Below are 26,489 nucleotides of genomic sequence, written 5' to 3' on the forward strand. Positions count from 1 at the left end.
ATTTTAAAAATATTTAGTTAACTATTGTTAGGGTTTAATTATTTCTAACCTCTACACTGAATGTTTTGAGTCATCAAAAAAATGGGAATTGATCCAATTAGAAAATATTGAATTAGCCATTGTTAGTTTTCTAAATCTGTTTGGCATGGTATTGATCTGATTCCTAAATTTTTCATCTACCTATCTTTTTCATCTACCTATCTGGCTAGCTAGACTGTATCAGCGACAAGAAACTTGCATGAAAGAGCCGTAGGATTTAAATGGTGGTGCAGCTAAGTGAATATTGTTGTAAGTGCTAATATCTATGAATCCTGCTCATTTAATTTTTCTTTTCTTTTGAATACTATATGGTGATATCTTATCAAGAACAAGTGACAGACTTGTTCGGATTGTAAGCTATAGATTTGGCAAATTCTATGCTCAGCAAAAAGAGAGATTGGAGCCGAAGGACATCATATAGTTGAGTGTTGTGGTTTAATAGGGTAGAAAAGTGAGGAAGTGCTTAAAACTGATGATGATGGTATGATGCCATCCAAAGTGCCATAAACAGTACTATGCAAATCATCGACATTTTTATTTTTTCTTTAATTCATCATCATAGGCACTTATGCTGAAATGTTCTTTTTTATAATTCAGCTATCTCATCTCAGATATGCCTGATTATCGAAATAATGGCCGTAAAGATTGTTTTATTTGTATTACATAAAGTGGCCACAGTGAATCAGTGATATGTGATCACAAAACACCATTGTTTTTAGCTATTCTTCTATGTGGCGAAATTTGATGCTTATTTGGCAATATTATCTAAAAAATTGGATGCTTGTTATGACACTATTATGTAAAATGTTAATGTTTCTGAATCTCAATTTTCCTCAAAACCTCAATTAGCCTAAATTTTACGTATTGCGCTAAAAATCTTTTGCGCCTGCAAGTGTGAGACCCGCCCAATTTGCACTCGGTTTAGGTGAAATTATCGGTCAATCCATTAAGATGAGAGTTAGCACGTGTCCGTCTCTTGACACGCCACGTGCTAACCCACGTCTAGAGGGACTTGAACAATACAAATCACCTAAAACGAAAGCAAATCCGGTAGTCCCGGTATGTGCTCCATAACATGGCCAAGATCAAGCACAATACCTTTTACAAAAGATACATCACCAAAGAACCATAAAGAGCAATTTTAAACATAAAGAAGTACAATAATTAATTATTACAAGTTCAACATAGGAGGGTTCAAATTACAAGCCTTGGGCTCACGAATGACTTAAAGAGTAAATGAAACTAAAAGTTAGTGTTTCAATATGCTCTCACCAAAGGTATACTACGCAACGAATAAATTGATAAAAGCGTAACAATCAATGACGTCTTGCTCAAGGGCACCATTGCGACCACAACAACCGAACACAACTTCCGGCTCACCTGCAACTTAGTTTAAAAAGCAAGATGAGTACAAAAGGTACTCGCAAGTCTTACACAAATTAAATAATCAAGGATCATGCAAAAGGCTCAAAGAAGCTTTAAGGTTAAGTAATTATTGCATAAGCGTTAGCTCTCTAAAAGTCTAAACCAACATCTAGCTCTCTAGCAAATTAATTATTTTTGCCCAACCCACAACTCAAATTTTAAATTGATCATGAGTAAACCAAATAATTGACCATAAAAGTAACATGAACCATATCCACCATAACCGAAACTTTCTACGAAGAGTTCATGGGATAGAGAGCTTGCTCATAACCGAGAGCGCGACAATTCAAATTGATTTAAACCTTGCAAGGGTGTACTACTTTACCCACATGACGTAAGGACCATGCGGCTCACTCCATAGGCCAAGTTGGATAAAAGGGTACTCGCATCAACCGTTCCCAACAAGGCTCAACTCTTGAACATCACGTCTAGCTTACACGGAGAGTCACTTACGAAGAGTCACTTAGGTCCACCGGGGACATCCCTAAGCCTCTCTACATAGCACCCTAGGCCATTCATCTAGGACCGTGCATCAAAGACCAAGTCTAGAAGGTATTTGGCTCATCCTTTCCATTATTTCGGATATGTGGTAGCACGATAAGTTGCTCAAAACCGACATCATCTACGGATGGTTCTTAATCAATTCGAGTGGACTATGCCTCCGAGACTCCTTTCTCTAGGCTCCAACATTCCGCCCAAATCACGAAACCAACTTTCCAACATAACCAACCTTTCCAACATATCCTAAACCAAAGTGTGCGATCAAGGATAACCAAATGGGTGTAGTGTGATCCTAATACAAGAGTTTCCTATCATGTTATAGATCAAATCTAAGCATGGTTAAGCATCTAATCAAGTAATTAATTAACTAACAACTGACAAGGATAAGGGTAAACAAATCAAAGAAGGGCAATGCATAAAAGTAGGTACAAGAATGCAATAGATAACATACTATATATAACCCAATAATACCAAAATGAAATAACTAAATTGCATCAATTTAAATAGGTGCAAGGGCTCATGCTTAGCTGCTTGCCTTGGTTTTCTTCCGGCTCAAACACAAACTCGACATCGAGCTTGGCTCAACGACCTCGGTGGGCTCAACGGATTCGCTCTCCGGCGGCTCGGTCACTATAATGCATGAAGTGATGTGTATGCATTAGTATGATGCGGTGATATGAAAATGACATGCCATGTATGAAACATGAATGAAACACTATGCAAAGGCACATGAACGTAACATATGCGATTATAACAAACAACACTAATGTATCACGATCCCAAAGTCAAGATAAAAATTAAGAAACATCACTTAAACAGTAAGCATAAATAATAAATTAAATTGAGCATGCAGAGAACATTACAAGAAACCCATGAAACATGGATTTGTAGCAAAATTATTTTTTTTGGAATTAACCATAAATATATTAATTTTCAGTCACCCTAAACAAGATAAATAAAAAAGGACATGCAAACATAACTGAGAAAAATATAAAAACATTATCACAGATACTAGGCATGAATACAAAGCTAACAAAACTGGTTTCATCATTTTATCACTTTCCAGCAAAAAGTTCTACACTAAACTATTTTCAGACAGAGCATAAAAAATCACACTAAAACTTTAATAAACTGCAGGAAAACATTAAAACTTGTTGTACTAATGGAAAGAGTATTTCACAAGGAATCTAAAAAAAATTTATTTTAGCATTTTTAGAGCAGTACACAAAATACTAAGTATTAAACTCACATGTGCAACATTAAATCATAACTAAATCTACAGCAAGGTAACATGCAAAACAATATTTTTCCAAAGTAGATCTTAGTAATACGAACTCAACAAAATAAGTTTCACATTTTTCGGAGCTACCCACGAATTTACACATATTTTGCAAATTTGCAGACATATAAAACATCACAAAATCCTAGCAAAAGGCTAGATCCACACGAATCCACAGCTCAAGGCGCCGACAGGCGGGCCCCAGGGGCCAGGCGGACCCAGGCTAGTCAAAGCAGGGTGGCGGCCTTGACGTGGGGCGAGGGCGCGCCCATGGCTCGGCCTTGCGCGCGCGACGCGGCGGCTATGGCGCGGCGAACGGTGGCGCGACCAGGCGAGGTCGGAGCGGGGCAGGGGCACGCGCACACGGCGTGCCCGGGGGCGGCAAGGCTCACCCCAGCGTCGAGGAGGCGGGCGAAGCAGGCTGGCGGGGCTACAGCGACATCGGCGACGGAGAAGAATCGGAGCTCCGCCGGGAGGGCCTGCAGGATGGGGGAAACGCCGGGATTATCATCAGAATGGGTCGAGGAGGTCGAGGGGAGGCTGGGGATGCAAGGAATCGAAGGGAAACTCACCATAGGAGGGGAATTTGATGGCGGCCGGGATTGAGGAAAAAGCTCGTGGCGTCTAGAATGGAGGAAAGGGGCGGCTAGGGTTTGGGGAGAGGGGCCGACAGGGTTTAAAAGGAGGAGCGGAGCGAGGACATGGGTGGGATTTCGCGTGCCCTGGGCTTCGCCGGCCGGTGAGGTGCGGCAACGGGGCGCCAAAGCTCTGGGCGCCCAACCTGCGTGGGAGAGAGAAGCGGGAGAAAGGAGAAAGGGCTTTCAGGAAGGTCTGGACGAAAGGAAAGGTTTAAACAACGGTTTAACTTTGAAAATCAAAATCAAGGTCTTCCCGAGATCTAAAAATCACCAAATTTTTACTGGAGCAAGATAAAATCACTAAGATCATTTTCCAACAAGAATCACTCGAAATGATTTTGTAGTTTGGCTGCAGAAAAAAGAACAAGAAGACTGTTTTTGAAAATTCCAAGAATTTCGTAGCTAGGCTCAAAGGTTATAAAATCCTGCAAAAATATTTTTAAATTGACATTTGAAACCTATTATTTGAATAAAATTTTTGGAGGCATAGTTGCATAACAAAAATTGAACTTTCTTAACAAGCACACATTCAAACAAGGCACAAAAATTTAATCAAACTTATGCAAATATATGCACATGATGCTTTATTATGCACTAATGATGCTCATGATGATATTGATTAAGTTTTAATCATGTTTAAAATTTTTGGTTTGTTACAGCAAGCCCCTATAGCAAATGGGCTATAGCAAACAAATTAAATCTATACTGGTTAAACTTAAAATATTTTTTAAAAAAATATTAAAAATTAAAAAAAAATTCTTACCACCACAGGTTCAGATCACAATTGTACCAAAAAATAACACAGTTGGGAGTATTTCTCTCCTTTGCACGCTTGACGCTGTACGTCTCTGGCGGTATTCTTAACCTGCAATACACGCCAAACTACCCGCACCCTAACGTGCGTGCCCGTCCAGAGTTCGGATCCCATCCCGCCAGAGGAGGCAGAGCATCAGAGCCGAGCCACCTCGCCCGTACGCACCATAGCGCCGCACCCGCACCCGCACGCCGCACCCGCCTGCTCCGCGCGCGGCGCGCGTCCAGGTGCCGTGCGGGGAGGACACTAACCCTCACCGGGGCCTCGCCAGTCCCACGCCGCCACGTGGGACACTGGTAACCTAATGTCCCCGCTTGTCAGTGGCACGTGCAAGCCTCCCCGCACGAGCGACGAGAGCCGAAGAGACGGACGGGGCTTTCCAGGTTCCTCCTGAGCGCCTACCTCTTCCCACGCGCTTTTCACAGCTCCAAATAAAATCACCGTATTTCTTCTTCCATTTTGCCCTTTATTTATTTTCTTTTCTTGGTTTCTTCCTTCCCCACTCCTTCCCCCCACCTCCCTTGTCCTCCTCCCGAATTAAAACGCTCGACCTGCCGAAGCCGGGCCAAACCCTAGGTCCCGATTCGTCCCCTCGCCCGCGCTGCTCGGATTCGATCGGGCTGGGCGCGGTGTCGGATCGGCGGCGGGATGACGATCCCAAGCGCGGAGGGCTTCCTCCAGGCCTCGAGCTGCCTCCCGTGCACGGCGGAGGAGGAGCGAGAGCTCGTCCGCGCGCTCACCAGGGAGGCCGAGGAGAATGTCAAGGACGGGGATCTCCGCTACCTCGTCTCGAAGAGGTCGGTGCCGTCCGATTTCCTCCTTACTTGTTTTTTAAACCTGTAATAAGCTGCCCGCGTACTTTTCCGTGCTGAATCTCGCGTCGTTCCGGGGGCTGGAGCGCCCCTGCCGTGCGGAGGGTAGCGATTGGGACTTAGCCTGGAAGCGGGGATCCGAGGCGTACAGTTTTGTGGGAGGCGCGAGCTCGTGGTTAATTGAATCTAGAACTATTTGGGGCCAGCGTTGTAAAATGGACAAATCCGGCGGCAGTATTTTGATATATGTTCTAACATGTCGGAAATCCGGGCCGTTTGGGTGATGATGGTTGGTCATCTGGGCTAAAATTGTCTAGGTGTCTGGAACAGGAAGGTGAGGAACTGGCCGGGCATGGTTTTGACACGGGATCATCCAACAAGCAACTTAGATTGGTACCAGACGATGGCCTGCCATCATATTGGAAGGGATGCCAATAGTTTGAATAGAACTTATTTAGTGTTATTGTAATGTTACAGCATTAGGTGGATGGATTGTAATTATGAACATGGAGATCATAAGTAGTCTAATCGACTCACCCACTGATGTTTAGGCATTTTTTCTCAGGTGGATGTACATTGTCTATTCATCTCTTCAATTTCCACACATTGTTTTGATTTTTTGCTTCCTAATGATTCAATCAGGAACATTGGCAATATTTCAAACTAAAGCAGTCAGAATTTACATGCACGCAAGGAACTCTACCTATAGATTGAATGTTAACTATTTTGAACTACTCTTGTATACTGGAGGAGTATGCTAATGAAGAGCAAGCCTAGGTGGATCACTCAGATTGCTATCCAAGGTTTTATGCCCCCCATCTAAGTTGACCTGATACCTTGGTTATGATTGTTACGAATTGAGAGGGGAAGAGACTGAAGTGTATGCCTGTGTATTGGATAGCCCCAAAGGGATAATATAGTACCTGAGAGCACCCAAACCCTAGATTAGGAAAAGACTAAACTACCCTTGACTATTATACCCTTAACAATGATGACCTGGAGATACGGTGTTTCCTGAAAACCATGATGGTCCTGTAAACTGAAGTATTAAGGATACCAAGATTTGCATCCCTGTCTAAGACATGTGGAATGTTATTGTCTTTGAAACTGGCCCCTGGCTTTAGTATTTCTTTTGTCTCAATACAGTTTTAAGAATGTTGTCATCAAATTGTGAAGAACTCACCATTCCTTTAAAATTCTTGCAAAAGATATGGTTGTGTTGTCTGCAAATGTCTTGTCTTCATTGCACTTTGGAGTTGTCATTTCTTTTTGAAGTCCTAACATTGAAAAGTCATCCAATTTTTATTCAAAATTGCTGAATTACATCTTATGTAAATGTGGCAGCTGGTGGATGGAGTGGCAACGTTATGTGGGCTTTGTCAGTTGCGATGAGAATGGCACTGATCAGCTTCCTCAGGCTACGAATAGACCCGGACAGATTGATAACTCAAAGCTTGTTTCAGCAGAAACAATCAGTGGTAGTGAAGAGCCAGAGCTTCGAAGGACCTTGATAGACGGGGAGGACTACATTTTGGTACCACAACAAGTTTGGCGGAGGCTACTTCAATGGTATTTAATCTATTTATATTTACTTGTTTTTGGTCGCTCAAGTTCCCTAAACTGTACACAGCAGTGGAAAATTGGTGCACCAATTGGCATGTTTTGTTAGCAAGATTTAATTCCTAGACATTTTTCCTTTGATTTTATCTGTTTCATTCATTTATCTGTCATGGTTACAGCTTTATTCTTAAGAATACTTGTGATCCCTAATGTATTTGATTTATTCTTTCTTCTATTAGAATCATAGTGTCCTACTCATGATGTATGTTATGCAAATTTCTTTTGTCGGTGTTCTACTTTTCTTGTGCATCTGTTTGTACTTAGGAGCGGTATCTAACATTGCATTCAACTTTTGGATGGACTTACATCTATTGCAGTCACTCATTTGAGAAATAATTAGGTTCTGTGCATAGATTATTTTGTTGTGTTTTCTTTATTTTGTTGTCTTTTCTTTGGTATCATATGTTCCTCTACTCATTGAACATATCAATACTTGCAGGTATAAAGGTGGACCAGAAATCTCCAGAAAAGTAGTTTTTGGTAACCCAACTCACAAGGATTACATAGTGGATGTCTATCCTCTCTGTCTAAAACTAATTGACGGAAGAGACAATTCTGAACAGAATATCAGAATAAGTAGAAAGGTACACTAAACACAAAATTATCCGCCAATAATAATGAAATTGTTCTGATGTATTTTCAGTTTATTATGCATGCGAGGTGAAGTGAATGAAGAGCTCCTATTATCCACACAGTTGCATAAACAGCACCAAATACCTTATTTGCTGTATTTGGTATCATCAGCTTTTTATTCACTTTAATCTAGTTTGGGATGTTGAACTGGTTGGCTGTGGGTGAATGGAAATGTCTGAAACCGCACATGGAATGTTCAGACTAGCACTGTGTTTTGCAGTTACTCTCATGATCAGATTGGAAATATGCAAATTGTTAATTGCTTGGACTAATAGTGCACACAAAGATGAAGTTATCTTAGTAGTTCTGTTAGAATTCCCAAGTTTAATTATTACCAGGCTAGACAAATTTGTTTGTTCAATTCATTTATTTTTAGCATCTGTTTGTTGATGTTTTCAGGCCAAAATTCATGAGCTTTATTTAGTAGTTTGCTCACTCATGTCAGTGGAGAAGTCTGAGGTACAAGCATTATCATCTGTTGAATTTGATCCATTGTGCCATTGGTCAGTAACCTCATGCTTATGGTTAGTGTCTTTGCCTGTTTTGTTTCAATGTTTCAGATTATCATCTGGGACTATTACCAAAAGTCAAAGAGCAAGAAGTTGACTAACCTCAATGAGACACTAGAAGAAGCTCAAATTAACATGGACCACGAGGTATGGTGCAGTCTTTCAATATTCCTTTTGAGATCTCCACCAAGACATTGCATTGTTGCTTGTTTTGCTGTTACTTTTGAAAGGAGCAATGTTCCTTTCTCGTCATCTTTTTCTCTTACAGTCTGTTTTGCATGCCATCTGTCATAGGTGAAACTTGATTTATAATCGATATTTTTGGTTCATTCCTGCCAAACATTTTGTGGCAGGCATTTAGTTGGTTGCCGCAACTATAGCTTACCAAACTTTCTCATTGTTAGGGCCCATGCATCAATGAACCAAACTTGTGCCTAACTTTTCCTTACTTGTGGCTGTCATCTTTGCCAGCACAAAAAATGTAGTTGTGGCAGAATTAAGCATGGACTAAACTAGCTGTATGTACAAACTATTAAATCGCAGCATTAGGCATGGACTAAACTAGCTGTATGCACAAACTATTAAATTTTTCTTCTTTTGTTACACTTGCATTTGCTTTGGACAATCCATCTCATTGTTATGTTTTGGGTGATAAAGTTGACTCTTTTAGTCTTTAATATAATTCTGCTTTTGGGTGGTGTGTCCATGAACCTGTAATATGATAGCTATTAAGTTTCGTTGTGCTGTACCCAGAATGAACTTGTTTTGGATGCATCTCTCGCCCCACCAAAAAGTATGTGCTGGATGCAAACCAGCTTGTCTATTTTGTGGTACTAATGCTAGTGTCTTACTCAACTTTTATTTTATCCATATCCATATTGATGGTGATCGCTAAGTTCTAACTGTTCCTTCTTGCCTTATGCTTGCAGATCCTCTTGGAGATGAAGGTAGATGAGAGCAGTTCAGGTTTTAGTTCAAGATCCACAAATAATGAGTTGGCACTAATTCCTTTAGGACCTTCCACATCATCATTATCAATTGCTGGAGGGCCCACCATTTCAAATGGTTTTTCATCTGGAATTGGTTCTAGTTTTTCGCAAGATAATAGCTTCAGTCCTTTACTAAAGGACTCAGCAGATGGTTACAACAGTTTCAGCAATGGAACTAAGGATGATACTCATGGATTGAGTGGTTTACATAACTTGGGCAATACATGCTTCATGAATAGTGCCATACAATCCTTGGTTCACACACCTCCCTTGGTAGAGTACTTTTTGGAGGACTATACTCGTGAGATAAACACAGAAAATCCACTAGGGCTCCAGGTGTTCATTCTTATCCTGAACATAACTAAAAAAAGTTTACTTTGATGATGAAGTTTTGCTTATATTTGAGGATTTTGTGATGCACAGGGTGAACTTGCAGTAGCATTTGGAGAGCTACTTACAAAACTTTGGTCATCTGGTCGAACATCTGTTGCTCCACGTGCATTTAAATCAAAACTTTCTCGTTTTGCCCCGCAGTTCAGTGGTTATAATCAGCATGATTCTCAGGTTGGTCTTATTTTAAGTAGGAATTGATTTCAACTCAGAGGATGTATATAAATTTATTTTGTGTTCATGTATGGGATTTGTGTATTTAAGTTGAAATTGGAAACGATCTCCTTTTTCCAATGCATATTTCTTCTAGCTAGTACACTGCTGTGTTACAGATGTCAGATATCTTCTAGAAAGTGCACCCCATTTCCATTTGAACTGAATCCATTTGGCCAGACACCCAGGTGGTAATGGATTATGGCCCTAGTGCTCTCTTCACGATCCAACTCGACCCTTATGTATTTTTAGCTCAAAATTCTATAAAATAAGAGCCTGGCCCTTAGATTATCTAGGCTAAATTTTCAGACCCTTTACCACCCCTAGGTCACACCAGAGTGCTTTTCTGAATAACCCCATGGCTCTATCATTTTCGGTTATCTCATTTATGCAAAATTGACTACCCAATTTCCAGATGTCTCAAAGTCTTTGCAATATATTCTCCTGAATTCCTTTTTTTTGTTTGCCTTCCTACATTTCTCTCTTTCATTCTGTATAGGTAAGTGGCATTGCTTGCTGGTATAAATCGTTTACCCCTACTTTGTGATGGTCACTTAGTTATTCAACTTTGACACGTTGGGCTTGGTCGATGATTTTCCCTTGTTTTTCAGGCGTTCAGATTATGATGCTTTGCACTATGCATTATGATAGGAGTGTCATAGCTTATGACACTTTGGACTTTGCATTATATTTTGGCACTCATATATCCTTCTTTTTCATCATGTTACCTTCACGTGTTTAGTTGTTACTGTGTCCAAATGCCTTTGCATAACTTTTCAGTCAATGTGAATTTTATTTCTTCGTGATCACACTTTATTTAATTTTAAAATGTGTTACCTCATGACACTGTATTGCCCTACCTTTCCTACAGGAGCTACTTGCATTTCTGTTGGATGGATTGCATGAAGATCTCAACCGTGTCAAAAAGAAACCATATATTGAGGCAAAGGATGCTGATGGCCGTCCAGATGATGAATTTGCTGAAGAATGCTGGAATAACCATAAAGCTCGAAATGACTCAATAATTGTAGATAAGTTTCAAGTAAGTTAAATTGTTTCCTCTTTGCTACATGTACCTATTATTAGGGGTGCAAGTGGATAACCCTTAGGTGCACCTCCAACCCTCTAGTTCAAAATATTGTATCATTTTGAAAAACTAGTACAATATTTTGAACTAAAGAGGGTTGGAGGTGCCCCTAAGGGTCACCCATTGACACCCCTGCCTATTATCTGTTATTCCACCTAAGAATTGAGAATCTCCTTTTGTCATTGTTTTGCTAGATCACATTTTCTCGTTTGCAATCAATGTCAACCTAATGAGCCCTTTGGTCATCAGAAAAAACTTAAAAGTTGAGAAAATAATCAAGTAAAAAATAGAAAAGAAAAAAGAGGCACTTTTGAACAAAAAGATTCCAGGAAAAATATGCACTGGGAAATTGAGGAGGATGCATATTTCTTAATCTGGATTCGTTTTATTATTTTTCCATATATTGGTCTTTTCTTGAGGGAATGCAAAAACATATATTTACTTAATCTTAAACTTAATGTTCAAGAGTGAGTACTGAGTCTGTTAGTTTTGGCTATTTTCCATTGATATATTGGTATTTTCTTTAATTTCTAAACTGCATTTTTGCTAACCTTTATTTAGGAAAGCATTATGGCTATTAAGTGTCCAAATTTGACCAAAGAAGCCTTCATTGATCTATATTCTTTGGTCAATCCTTTTGCAATTGAAACTATCAATTTTATAATCTGCTTTATTATGTTGGTTGATAATCCAGGCTCTGTGTTTCTGTGCTAAATCTGTCTAAACTGTTTGTTGATGTTGCAGGGTCAATACAAGTCTACATTGGTGTGCCCAGTTTGTAACAAAATCTCTGTTACCTTTGACCCATTTATGTACTTGTCACTACCATTGCCATCAACTGTTACTCGAATGATTACTGTAACTGTATTCAATGGTACTGGAGATGCTCTTCCAATGCCTTTCACTGTGACAGTACAGAAAAATGGAAATTGCCGAGATCTTACCAAAGCCCTTGCTGATGTTTGCTGCTTGAAGAGTTCTGAGACATTGTTGCTTGCAGAGGTACAAACATGTATCTGCCTTTCTTGTGCAGTTAATCCTATATCTTATGCATGCAACTGAGCAGATGATACTTTTATTTTTTAGGTGTACGAGCGTCGAATCTACCGCTACCTTACAAATCCAATTGAGGGACTTCACAATATAAAAGATGAAGATATACTTGTTGCATATAGGCTCCCAATTGGTCATGAAAAACTTTTGAGGTTGGAGATCCTGCACCGTAGGGCAGACAGGTGAGTTTATGCATCCCCCATGGTTTGCGATTCCATATTGTTAATGCATCCCCCCATGGTTTGCGATTCAAGACAATATAGGGTGCTAGTTTCTCCTTTAAGTTCTATTGATTTATTTATTTTAGATTATTTTATTATGGTTTCTTTTTGTGATTGATGACTAGCAATTCAGGTGAGTCCATAGACCACAGAATGCACCAGATGATTAGACTTATGTTTATGCCATGTTTGATCGTTGTTAATAGTATCCAATTCTGTTCTTATGTGTTTATATTCTTTTAATAATTCACCCAGATTTGCTGCTGAACCCCAGTTTAATATCAACCGGAAGCTCATTGGGTGCCCCCTTGTGACTTGTATTCCTAATGACTCTACTGGAAAATCTGACATTTATGCGGCTGTCTCTGCTGTTCTTGTTCCATTTGAGCGAGCAAAAGCACATGGCCCTGATGTGTCTGCAGTCAAGTTGAATGGCAATGGGCCAAGTCTGGATGGTATTGTACTAATGGATAATGGCACCACCTGCGAGGAGGGTATCTCTACGTCAACTGGGGATGATAATGCAGTTGATGAACATTTACCTTTTCAGCTTTCCATGACTGATGAAAGAGGTAGTGTGAGAAATGCTATAAACACGGATTCAAATCGTGTTTTAGGAATAGTTTTAAGGGTTTTGATGGATTGGTCTGATAGAGAGCATGAGATGTACAATATTGATTACATGGATGAACTTCCTGAAGTCTTCAAGCCTGGTTTTTTGTCAAAGAAGACCCGGCAAGAAGCAGTGAATTTATTTTCATGCTTGGATGCCTTTCTGAAGGAGGAACCTCTGGGGCCTGATGATATGTGGTTAGTAATTTTCCATTTCTTTGTTAATTGAGATGCTTTTGCAAACTGCCCTCATTTGAAATGAACCTTTTGTTTGTATCTGATGGTTTTTGATACTGTGGTGCCTATTTAAGGTACTGCCCTGGCTGCAAGGAACACAGGCAAGCTAGCAAGAAATTGGACTTGTGGAGGCTGCCCGAGATATTGGTAGTTCACTTGAAAAGGTTCTCATACAGCCGCTATATGAAGAACAAGCTTGATACTTTTGTGAACTTTCCAATCCATGACCTCAATATGAGCAAGTATGTGAAGCAGATGTCAAGAGGTGATCAGCAGCCCATGTATGAACTCTACGCAGTGATCAATCATTATGGTGGTCTGGGTGGTGGACACTACTCTGCATACGCGAAGGTATTTACATGTTCCTGTTGTTGCTATATTATATTTGTATATGTTTGCATTATTGTGTATGTGTGCTGGTTTAGCTTCCTGAAGTTGTCTATCCTGTCACATACAGCTAGTAGAAGAGGATAACTGGTATCATTTTGATGATAGTCATGTCTCCTCTGTTAATGAGGATGCGATCAGAACATCTGCAGCATATGTGCTTTTCTACCGACGTGTTGGAGGTTCATGTACAGTAGCAAATGGTTGTCCAGTCGACATTGAAATGGTTGATTCACTGGAGACATAGCTCCACAAATGAAAGCAAATGGCAGTACAATATTGTGGACAGAAACTTAGAGCTCAGAATATTGCTCGAATTTGCAAGTCTGAACAGTACAGAGTATTGCTGTATGGTTCAGTCGAGCTGTTGAAAGATATTTTGAGGGTATAGCGGAGATGGGAGATCAATTTAGCATGGCAGCATGGATGGATCTGCAGCCCCGCGATATGACCAATTAGGGTTCCTGATTTTTTTTTCTGTCACCCAATCCTTTAGAGGAGTTGATCTTGGCAGGTAAATCGAGAATACGTTGACGGCAACATGTTTGCTGATGTGATTTTTTTTTTTTTTTGCTGATACGCAGATGTAGCTCTTGGGCCTACTATTATTGTTGCTGTAATGTAGCCTAGGGATTGCAAACTGGGAAGAGAACAGGATGTAGAAATGCTTCATATTCTTTTTGTTACAACTGTGCTACGGCCAAATTTTGATTCCTATTGTCTCCATTAGGGGCTGTTGGGCTTTGGAACCTGCTTTTGTTTTTAGAAAAGTCAAAAGCAATGGTAGTTTCCACCTTAGGTTCTACAAATAAAAGCAAGCAGCTTTTTAGTACAAATTTCACAGCACCTCTTCCTCTACTTTTTCGACTGGGGGTAGTTTTTCCTTAAATTTACCCACCTGCCGCTGACCATGTCCACTATCAAAAAAAAAAGAAAAAAGAAAAGAAAAAAATCTGGTCATCTCCAGCCGTCTCTTCTTGATTCCCTCTGCGAGAAACTCACCCACCCTCACCCTCCCCTCCACCTTCCTCGTTTTCCTCAAACGCTCAGGCGAGAATCAGCTCTGCTTCGCTCGGCTTCCATTGGTGCTGCTCGAAGCTTTGAGCTTGTCCCCACCTCCGGTGAGCTATCCCCCGTCCCCCTCTTGCTTCTCTGCCCTTTCCTCGCTCGTCTTGCGTGCTGCCGGCACCGGAGCACGGCTGCGCCATCGTGGTCGACCTGCTGTCCACGTTGGGCACGGTCGTTCCGGCCTGCCCTGCACCGTGCTCGTGCCTATGCCGCGCGCGCCTTGGCATCGGCGGCCCGGCCAGCGCCTGGTCCGGGTAGCTAGTAGGTGAGCTACTGCCCAGCCGTGCTGCGGCCGCCCATGTTGGCGGTGCGTGGAGTGTGTGGAGGTGAACATCCACGGCGCCTACCGCCACCTCCCTCGGTGATCGACGGTGCAAGCCAGGTGCTGGGGTTGGAGTCCCACGAGATGCAGGAACTAGTCCCATGGTGCGCAACCTTGCACTGGTATCTATACCTTATTATTAAATATAAAGTAAGTAAGGTTCCAACCAAATTTTTGGTTTGGTATGTTGGTATGTCATTGACGGGTGGACTTTAATCTATCCCGTATGCGAGTCGGACCAACTCCCTCCGTCCACGACTCGATCACCTAGATCCCTACAAATTAACACACGAGCACCAATATGTATCCGATACTTATAACAACTTTGTCCGTAGCAATGCATGGGCGTAATTGCCTAATACAACATAATATATACAAAGAGCTCTGTTACAATGATTGTAAAGTACTCTGTTACAATAATTGTAAAGTACTAGAGGTTATTTTTAGGTACATTTTTCTTGAATTTTTCTGGCCGTTGATCTGTGAAAAAATAAATTAAATTAGTATCTGGTCTCACTCTTTTTGGTACTTGGCCTCATATTTTTGTACCACCAGCTACTTCTGTCTAGGTACTTCCTACCTTGGACCACCGTGTGATTCTATCAGACGGACGGCTCTCATTTTTTCAATCATTGTAAAAGTTCTCTTATTTGCAAGCATTATGTGAAGCTGAGAGCTGCTTGTTTTATTTATTTGCTATTAGTAGCTTACATATCAGCACCTATTGTTGCACGAACAATATACCCACTACTCTAAAAATAATATTTGCTTTGGATTCACAGCACACATTTTTAGCTTGCACAAATTGACCAAATAGTAGGTATCTCCGACTGCTTGGAGTGATGGCTTGTTGTCATCATGTCCTGAAATGCAGAATGTTTTAGACCAAAACTAATGATGACTGAATTTGATCTGACGTGCCTATGAATCCGTATAACAAGGAACAAGAGACTTTATGGTAGAACTTAAATATACTTTATTGGTATAATATCTCAATCAATGCTACAAGTAGAACATACTCTCCTGCTTATACTGATATTGTCCAATAAATAAGTTTCAAATATACAACATAAATTTTAGATGGTGATCTGAAACAGGAGAAAAGAATACATTGATGATGATCATTTGCAAGAAAATAAATAATCAATTGAAATACAGAGACGGGTCGAAAGAACATGCCTAGCCATTAATGAATATGAGAAATTTTACAATGATTGAAAAATATAGGAGCCGCCCATCTAATAAAATTCTATGGTGGTGAAGATATGAAGTACCCAGAAATACCTAGGTTAAAGTACCTGGTACTTCCAAAATATGGGACGAAGTACCAAAAAGTGGAACCGAATACTAATTTGAGCTCTTTTACAATGATTGTAAAGTACCAAAGGGTACTTTAAGATACTTTTACCTTGAATTTTTTTCTAGCCGTTGATATATGAAAAATATTTATAAAAATTAAATTAAATTAGTATTTGGTCCCACTTTTTGGTACTTGGTCTCACATTTTGGAAGTACCAGCTACTTTACCCTAAGTACTCTGGGTACTTTCTACCTTCACCACCATAGGATTTTATCAAATGGACAGCTCCTATTTTTTCAATTATTGTGAAATTTCTCTACTAATTTAATTTAATTTAACTTTTATAAATACTTTTCATAGATCAACAGCTAGAAAAAATTCAAGGTAAAAGTACCCGAAAGTACCTTTTGTACATGAAATATTATATTTGTCTACTATTTGACTATGTATCATCTTGTGACTTGTAAAACATTGTTTCCATGTTTCTTTTCCTACCTATCCTTCTTGGGTTGCAATGTGGCAGAACAGCTCGAAGAAATCCGACTTAAGTGCGCTAACCATCATCGCAAAGGCAATTAGGTTTAACTCGCACCTCAACCGGAAGACCACGGCAGTCCCTCGGGTAAAGTTCCGATGAAAACCACTTAACTTCCGGGATCGGCAAAGCAAACATAGCCCACACGAAGGCGGGACCAGAGATTACAACATTTCATAATTTCTTACATCACTGAGTCTTGATTGAAATTATTACATACCAAGTTCGAAATCATAAAAGTACTTCAAGTTCAAAAATAGTAAACTGGTTCAGAGTTCAAATTGCAGCGGAAATAAAACGAGTTCTAAACGACGGTACAAGATGTCATGATGAAGCCCGTACATGACATCCCTCGGCATTGTCATCATTGGCCGGAGTCGGATCCCACTCCACCAATCAACCAGGGGGAAGAGTGCGTGACCAAGTCAAACTAGCAATCATGTCCTCAAAAGTCTCACCTGAAATAAAGTAGAGCCACAAGTAAGGCTGAGTATACTAATACTCAGCAAGGCTTACCCGACTATGGGTATACTTAGCCCACTATCTAGACATGCAAGGCTTTTGGCTTGAGGGGTTTGTTTTGCCGAAAAGCAACTAAGAGTAGGTTCTTATGTTCAGATTTTAGCCTCAAGATTCAAATACATTTAACCATTCTAAGTGAGCAACTATCCAATAGCAAACATGGTAGAAAAATTATCTTTCATCGTCCAACAATATTAATCATCATTATGTTTCACTTCTTACTCTATGTGGTAAAAGGGTCAAGCAGTCTCATTGGCCGCGAGAAGCGGACGATTCGAATCGAGTTTCTTAACCTTACAAGGCAAACCTAACGCACACGTCACGTGGTTACTCCCAAAGTCACACGTGCAATATTTCCCCTTTCTTTCCGGCTCGTGGATCAGGGTCATCCACCTCGACTACAAGAGTCCCATGCCACAGTACGGTGCCGGGTCATGACCACTCTTGCACCCGCATGTGCGCGCATGTGAACAAGTTCAAAGAGGATGAGGGAAAAGTCCACTTCCCGGTCCGATTAGGTACTTAAGCTTACCGATTACCATATTCCTCGACATGTGGTTAGTACGTTCAGACGCTTAACCACCACTACCACACACTGCGGTCTTAACATTTTTCACTAAACAGACGGGGCATCAACAAGTACCATAGCCCCGCCCATGGACCTTATGGTTGCAGCGTGTAGTAAACATTCAACTCCTATAAGCTCGCGAGTGACAGGAAATCACTCGACTTCTACCGAATCATTAGCATAGTTGTCTAGCGACCTACACATACTAGTGTTCAAACATAGGTACCTAGGATCATGCAACTAAGGTTCAAAACAACTCCTTTCAACTTAAATGCACAAGTATATAGGAACAATAAATTGCATAAATTGCAAATAGATAGGTCATGCTCCGGGGCTTGCCTTTCTGAACGTAGTCAGCCTTGGGCTCTTTCGAACTTTGGTTTGGGTCTTGTGCAGCTTCAGTTAGATTAACTTGAGCTTCATGCTGCCCACTCTCGGACTCCGGCACCAGCTCGTACGTACCATCAGCGAGAGTAGTCAAATCTACATGAATGCATATGCATGAGTTGTTGTGATGGTAACAAAACTTATATTAATTCACTACAGAGTTGTAGTCCAACATAACCCAAGTTAAGTTGTGAAGCAACTTATTTACAAAATATTGGGCAATCGTTTATAGAGTATTAATAACTCTGATTTAGTTCATAAATAAACTAGGGGTGGTTTTCCACACTTTACGAATTCATTCATCGCCATATAACATGTACTAGTTAATCAATTATATAACAAAGTAAGGTTGCTCAGCTTCTCTGGTCATGGAATGTTTACACAATATGTAATACTTAATCAATGATCTACTGTAAAAAATTCAGCTAATTTTATGTAGCAGATTAATAATGAAAAATAAAGTAGCCAGCTACTGCTAGAAATCAAAGTAATTTGTACCAGTCAAAGTATGCAAGTATTAGTACTGAAAATTTAACTTAGTGTTTGTGATACTATTATGAAGCTACTGTAAAATTTCCAGATTTAAAAGAGTAATATACCAGGCATGAAAAATAGAGCAATATAGTTGTATGGATCAAAACTAATTTCTATAGGTCATTACGCTAAGTTATAGAGGCTCAAACTTTACCAGCATTACTGTGTACTCAAATGTAAGCTCTAGTAAAAATGTAAGAGTTTTCTTTGCAGAGAAACTTTTTTCTTTATTTAGTACACTTATTACAACCATAAATCATTTGGACTTGTTTTACTTAACTAAAAATTTCCAAACTTTTTCTACAAAAACTAGGAACCAGAATAGAGTCATTGTAAAACATTCAGCTCATGAGACGTTGCAGAATGTTTTGAAGAAATAAAAATAATTAATCTAGGCATAAATCAAGACCTAAATAAACCTTATAGTTAGGAGTGTCAACTGGCCACCAAATTTTTACAGAAGTGTACTCTCATGGCATTAAACATACTGACAAAAAATAGTAGACATTCAGTGGATACAACTTGTGATATAATAAAAGCTACATTTTCTTTGTATTTTAAATAGAGCAAAAAAAATTGAGCAAAAGAAAAAGTGAATATAACGAAAGTTGTAGATCTAGTCACAAGGAACTCAGAGCAGTTAAGTTTGTAATTTTCCCATTTTCCTATGACTTATTATCGATTTTATGATTTTGTTGTTTCTGAAAAAAAAAGAAAACAAAACTTTGCAGTTGGGCCCCTTGAACTTTTGCAATCAAAGCAATCGGGTCCCTAGCTGGAGGTTGAAGAAGGGGCGGCTGTCCCGGCCGAAATCCGGCGGCTCTGGTCACCGGAGGCGAGAGGGAAGTGGGGGAGAAGCTAGTGGAGAGCGAGGGGAACCTCTGGGTGGCCTAGGCGTGAGTGGAGGCAGCCGGAGATGGGCTCACCGGCGACAGCAAGGGACGACGGCGGGTCTGGGCGGCAGCGGCGCTACTCCGGCGAGGTGGGGAGGGGGCGTCCGGGCATGGAAGCTTCATTGAGAGATGGGGATGCCGTTTTCGAGGTCCATTGGGGGCGATGAAGGTCTGAGGAGGTAGCTCGGAGGCGGTCTAGGGGGGGCGGCGGCCATGGAGCACAGCGTCGTCGTTCCTGGGCGCAGAGAGGAGGGCTCGGCTAGGTTTCCTTGGCTGCGTGGAGTGGAGAGGGGCTGGGACGCGTTGCTGTGGCAAATGGGAGGGGGAGGAGGCTCTGCAGGGGGGTGTGCTTGGGTGGAGGGCGTCGGGCGCTGGGCGGCCGGCAGCACCCGCGTGGCTGTGGCGACGGGGCAGGGCAGGTGCGGTGCAGCTGGTCGGTGGCCGGTCGGCGTCCTCGGCTTGGCGCGGAGCGGGGCGGTAGGCATCGCCGGCCGCGTGGCCATTGAGCCCTGGCGCCGGTCAGAACAGGGGAGAGAGAGCAGAGAGAGAAGGAAGAGAGAAAAGAGAGAAGTCAAACCACATTTGACTAAAATTTTCTCCAAAATTTGCATGAAACTCAGAAAAGTTTGAATACGAAAGTTGTTCAAAATTCAAAATCCTCCAACTTTAGTTTCAGACACTTTTTAGTTTGAAGCTTCGTTTGAAAGTTAAAATTTGAAACTCGCGTGTGTTTGAAAATGTCCTATACGCTTCGTGATTCAATTTTTTCTTCCATTTTTGTGTGGCAGCTTGAAAAACTTGGAACGTGAAAGTTGTTTGACACTTGAAAACCTACAACTTTGATTTTTAGGCAAAAGTTCATTCGAACAATATTTTAAAAGTTATTTTCAACACCTATTTACGAGCTTTTGAATTAAATCATCATTTCGTGTGACCGCAATTAATTTGAAATCCAATTCTTCTGACAAAGTTTCCAACATCAGCTAGGATGCATTTTGATGCATTTTATTTGTCATCTCATGGTGAGTGTGAAAAGCATGCTTAGTAACATATAAAAGATGCATTTTACATGCACATACACACATACATGCAACTACCTTTAATTATTCTTGGTTAATGAATGATGATAGATTTAATTCCTCTTGATTAGCATTTTAATTACCTGGGCTGTCACATGCAAGCCTGTAGAATCTCTCAGCATACCTTGCCCTTAATTCTTAAGCAGTAAATGAACACTTAAATATGGGCAAGTGCTTAGGCAGTACCTTAGCTTTTGGTTCCACTGCAGGAGCTTGATACAGCCTCTGATTCTGCAGAGGAACATATCTGATTTTATGATTGCTGGTGCTCAATGTTCATTGTATTTATGGTTTGCAAAGAAGGATCCATAAAACAACATAAAGAAGTATGATACTTATTTTTAACAGATCTCATGATGCTCATTTTCGAAAACCTATTTCATTTTTCGGATGACACTATTTGGATTATTTACCTACCTTTTGGATTGCTTTTTGGTCAGAATTAATTGGGGCCTTACTTGTGACATATTGATTGCCGAATGAATAATCAGTTTTTATTTTGTATAATGCGATGCAGCCCCGGGTATGTTCTATTCTTTTCTCACCGTGTTACAAGGACAGATGCTATCTTTCTTGATCGAGCTCTATGATGATTAGGAAACACAAGGTTTTACTCGTCTAAGATTATGAAGTGTTTATTTGTCTTTGAACTCATCAAGGCGTGTGTATCTTATGTCTTGTACCTTGTAAATAATAATGGTCCATGGCTGATAAACATATTTTGTAATACAAGTTGTATCTAAAGTTTGTACAGAATTGATTATTGAAAGGGCAGTTGAAATGGCGAAACATGTGTGATGTGTATATAGGATCAGATTTTTTTATTTATTGAAACAGTCATCAGAGACGCGTACGCTGATTGGGTCATCAGAGACGCGGACCGCGTTTCTGATGTGGACATATTATCCACGTCTGTGATGTGCTGTTATCACATACACGATGTAAGTGACACATTTTTTCCCGTCACTAATAACTGTCTAGATGCGTCTCTAATGAAGTACTTTCACATAATGCCTATCACATATAGGTTCCACGTGTTCCAATTTTAATTTGGGCAGAATCTCCAAAGTCCACGGCCTTACAAATCTGTTTCTCCACTATTATTAATGTTACTACTTCTACTTCACAACTCTGTTGCCAAATCAGCAATTTTGCTGATGTGTCATAGTTTTAATACTTATGACACTCTTATCGAGCTTTGTTATCAAACTTTGCATATCGCTTCCTCGGTTTGCGTTTTCACTCTCCATTTATTTCTCTTGTATATTACAACTAGGAGGATGGACACGGTTCTGGTCGTGAAGAGCGATTAAATTCTGAATTTGTATCAACACCCTTACTTCAGGCTGCAGGCCAGCCTCTGCCTTTTGTTCTTGCGCACAGTGGTGGATCTAGGATGTGAAGCTAGCTAGGGGGTTCATTTTCCTCTTTTTCACCTTTTTCTTCCTCTTCATTTATGATTGAAAATTGTTGTTGTTTTTTTTTGGATGGTGGTGGTGGTGGGTGTGTGTGTGTGTGTGGGGGGGGGGGGGGTTCCACCCCATGCGGAGCCGGCAGAGGCTATTCTTTGCGCGCGCTGCTGTGTGCGCTTCTGTCGCAGAAGGTTCCCCTGCGCCTGTTTGCACTGTCCGTTTCGTGTCCCCCGGCCCATTAACCATGACGGCCCATTTTAATCCTTTAAAACGCAATGCAGCGCCCATACCAGATATCTAGCGTAACGAACATGGAAGTGGAACTGAGAGGATACCGTTGGTGTAAGGCCAACGGTATAAAATAGTGGTTGAAAAGTTCGAAGCAATGCAGTTCGGACCCAAACAAATCACAATGATGCCGAACTTTTGAGCATTAGTTTTTGAACTTTTAATGATATTTCAAAAATTATAGAATAATACATTTTGAAATGGTCCAAACTTTTTAATAAGTTACAAAACATTTTCAAAATGTTGTCAAACTTTTTACATTCCATTTGGAACTTTTCAAAAGATGCAAAACTTTATTCGAAACATTTTTGGTATTCACTAGAACACAGTCTGGAACACTCTGAAATGTTTCCTGAGCATTTCTTGAATTTTGGAGGATTTTAAAAGCTGCAAATGTTTATTCAGAGCATTTTTTGCATTCATTCATAACACTGTGATTTGTTCTGCAACAAATTTTCAATGTTTGACAAACTCTTTTTATGAACTTTTTGGCTAAACAATTCCCACAGAACACTCTAAAATGTTTTCAAACATTTCTTGATTGTTCAGGAACATTTTAAAAGATGCAAAACTTTATTCGAAATATTTTTGGTATTCATTGGAACACTATTTTTTTTTCTGGAACACTCTGAAATGTTTCCAAAACATTTTTTGGATGTTTAGGAATAGGAACAATTTTAGAATATGCAAATTTTTATTCGGAACATTTTCGCATTCATTAAGAACACTGTGGTTTGTTCCGGAACAAACTTACATTTTGGTATTGCATTTAGAATTTATTCTAAAACAATTGAGATTGTTTGACAAACAATTTTTTGGGGTAAACATTTTTCTACGAAACACTCTGGAATGTTTTTAAAATCATTCCTTGAATGTTTAGGACATTTTTAAAAGATGCAAAACTTTATTCGAAACATTTTTGGTATTCATTGGAACATTGTGTTTTGTTCTGGAACACTCTGAAATGTTTCCTAACATTTCTTGAATTTTAGAGGATTTTAAAAGATGCAAATATTTATTCAGAACATTTTCGCATTCATTCATAACACTGCATTGTGTTCTAACTTTTTGGCTAAACAATTTCCACTAAACACTCTAAAATGTTTCAAAACATTTCTTGAATGTTCAGGAACATTTTAAAAGATGCAAAACTTTATTAGAAACATTTTTGATATTCTTGTTCTGGAACAATTGAGGATGTTTGACAAACAATTTTCTACGTAACACTCTGAAATGTTTTCCAAACAAAATCTGGGATATTACAAAAATTAAAAATATTCTGAAGTGTTTAACAAAATTTATTTTCGAGCGTGCAAACATTTTTTCAGAAACACTAAATTTCTTGTTTAACATTTGAAAAAAAAACAGAAGCTAATGGCAGGTCTAACATTATGCATTCAATTCGCTTAATGGGCCGGGCCCAGCTTTCACGTCCGCTTCCTCGTGTGCGCGCGCGCCGCCCGCACCGAGGCTTCTGCGATGCGATCGGCTCAAGTCGCTTAAAGCGAAGAATAGACACCCCCTGCGGAGCCCCCCTCACCATGCTTGATCCGCCTCTGCTTGTGCACAAAGTTTTTCAGACTTCTGGATGCTGGAATAATTTTCTCCGCTAATTGTCAGTTGGTCCATTTGTGACATACTGACCTGCATGTTTGGAGGCAACCAACTCTTGTTGAGGAAAAATAATACAAGTTAAAAGCAACTCCAGCAGTAGCTCTTAAATCTTACCGTCCAAATACTAAATGAAGGTTGTCTCTATTTTTTATGGCATTTAAATTTGCTGCAACTAACTTCAACCATACTTCTCAATTCTAACTTTTAATACCTCCTAGCTAGAGATCTCTTCCCCAGGAATCGAGGGTGGTGGAGAGGATTTGAGGCATCTCCAAAATAGAAAGTCTAATAGAGGGTTTGTTGAAGTTCATTTTATTTTGGCTTAACTTCTAAACTTGAGAGAGGAGGCTACTTAAAGAATATACTAGAATTGCTCTTAGAAGATGATAATCCTTTTCCCAATAGTTGATGAAGGCTGCACCTGTCCAAATGGTGTCTCATTTAGTACTATTATTTTTTTAAAAAAACTAGATGGATCTAAAGCAAGATGATTTCGCTCTCTGTGGGCTATTGGATGATAATCCAGGTTCATGTTACTGAAATAACCTTAAATTTTAATCAACTTGCTGTCGACCGAATTTGCATCACTGTCGAACTGTTTTTTTTAGAAAATGGATACGTCTCCGGCCTCTGCAGCCGCACACAGCCATGTTTTTACAAAATTCTCAACAAACAAGCTGATAAAATAGGGAGTACACAAACGACTTAAATGAATTAAAAGCAAAGTCTATTATTGCTTCTCCGTCCATTCTTGGCAAATATATCCAAGACGACGACCTCCAATACCTTGCTTGCCAAACAGACTGTCGAACTGCTATCACGCTGTCCTTTTCTAGAATTTTCACAGCGTCATCTTATCGTCCTTGCTTAGTATTTATTTTGGGTCCTGCCAATACCATGAGTGCACTAGCATTTCCACGCCACTGACTCTCGAAAGAATTGTTTATTTCTAAACCAACCACACACATTTCGGAATGCAGTATGAGCTCACGTCACAAATCAGCATTATTGCAATTTTAAAACTGCTCAGATGAATATGTTCAAAGGTTATATAATCAAGGGTCCTTTTCTGACATAAGCTTACAAATGACAAGACATTTATTGTCCTCATAAAAAATTCTCACTTGAGGGAGATGTATTAAACAATACACACAACATACTTTTTTAGATACTAGTATAGACGCACGTGTGACACACACATGATTTAAAAGATCTAATTAGCTTTTAATTCAAATATATTTTGAAATATATATTAATTAAATTAAATTTAAATTAAATCCTAAAACATGTATCATGACAGACGTCACTCCGATCTCGTAACTTATCGATACAGGCCTATTGCAATACCAAAGGAGTTAAACTAAACTGTCAGTTCTTCCCCTTTGCCCGAGCTCCCTACCACGGCCAAATTTGCCACCGTTGCTCCACCAGCGCAAAATTCCTCTCGTGCACACGACATCCTTGACATCCCCGACATCCCCAAAGACCCATTTGATTTATTCCTGAGTTGAATCCATCACCGGAACTCGAGTTCACGGTCCTCTTCTTCCTCAGCCCGCTGCCGCATAGAAATATGCAGCACTACTACAGAATAGGCCTTTGTTCTAGGCCATTTGTCCCGGTTAACTTTGGGCCCGAGACAAAAATATGGCTTTTGTCCCGGGTCCAACGGCTAGCCGGGCCAACGTGGGGGACAGGGGCTTTTTGTCCTGGGTGGAGCCACCAACCCGGACAAAAGGCCCCCCTTTTGTCTCGGTTGGTGGCTCCACCCGGGACAAAAGGCCCAACCCTTTTATCCCGGGTGGTAACACCAACCGGGACAAAGGGTGACCCTTTGTCCCGGTTGGTGTTACCAACCCGGATAAAAGGCCCCTCCACGTGATAGTTCAAAAGGAAGTTATTCTATACTGAGTCACGTGTACTACTTAGGTGAGTTGGCAAGGAAACCATGCGCTAGACAAGAGATCTTGGGATCGAATCAAGCCTTGTCCCGGTTCCAAAACCGGGACAAAAGCCAGTTTGGAACTGGGACAAAATGCTGAATCTGTAGTAGTGCAGGTTGCCGGTGGGCTCGGTCTTTTGGGTATTTTTGGTCGTGGAGGATTACATAGGGTGCTGGATGGTGTAGCTGCTGTTGTTCATGCGGTTCCAGGCCTAGTTTGGCCGGAACGCGAGCTCGCCGCCATAGCCATGCCGTGGCCATGGGGTCCCTGTCGAGCCTAGCGCTCTGGCACTCCCAGGGCTTGGATGGTGGCCGTGGAAGGTTTTGGAGGAGGTGACGGTGCTCCTTGGCCAGCAGGTTTGGGTCGGGTGGTCCCGGTGTGTGGCTAGTAACTGTGGGCTAAGCCGTAGCTCGCCGCCTGCTATAGCGTTCTCAATATGGCAATGGGTACACAAAATCCGAGTACCCGACAGATTTTACCCAATAAAAGAATGGGTATGTAATACCCGTGGGTATATTATTGGCTAAAATCTTGTACCCATTGGATCTGGTGAATACGGATGTGG

At 40.5% G+C, this 26,489-nt stretch overlaps 1 protein-coding gene across 1 annotated transcript; it reads left to right on the forward strand.

The window, feature by feature from the left end:
- The first annotated feature begins 5,180 nt into the window (after positions 1-5,180).
- Positions 5,181-14,174, forward strand: LOC120651322 (ubiquitin carboxyl-terminal hydrolase 9-like). The gene is made up of 13 exons (XM_039928795.1): positions 5,181-5,493; positions 6,853-7,077; positions 7,568-7,712; positions 8,161-8,220; positions 8,322-8,417; positions 9,200-9,595; positions 9,683-9,823; positions 10,734-10,904; positions 11,694-11,951; positions 12,036-12,184; positions 12,479-13,033; positions 13,147-13,423; positions 13,530-14,174. Exons 1-13 carry the CDS (start codon positions 5,345-5,347, stop codon positions 13,704-13,706), a joined length of 2,799 nt encoding a protein of 932 aa, XP_039784729.1. The 5' UTR covers positions 5,181-5,344; the 3' UTR covers positions 13,707-14,174.
- The last annotated feature ends 12,315 nt before the right edge of the window (positions 14,175-26,489 follow it).

Source organism: Panicum virgatum, chromosome 9K, assembly GCF_016808335.1.
Source record: "Panicum virgatum strain AP13 chromosome 9K, P.virgatum_v5, whole genome shotgun sequence".
Lineage (NCBI taxonomy): Eukaryota > Viridiplantae > Streptophyta > Magnoliopsida > Poales > Poaceae > Panicum > Panicum virgatum.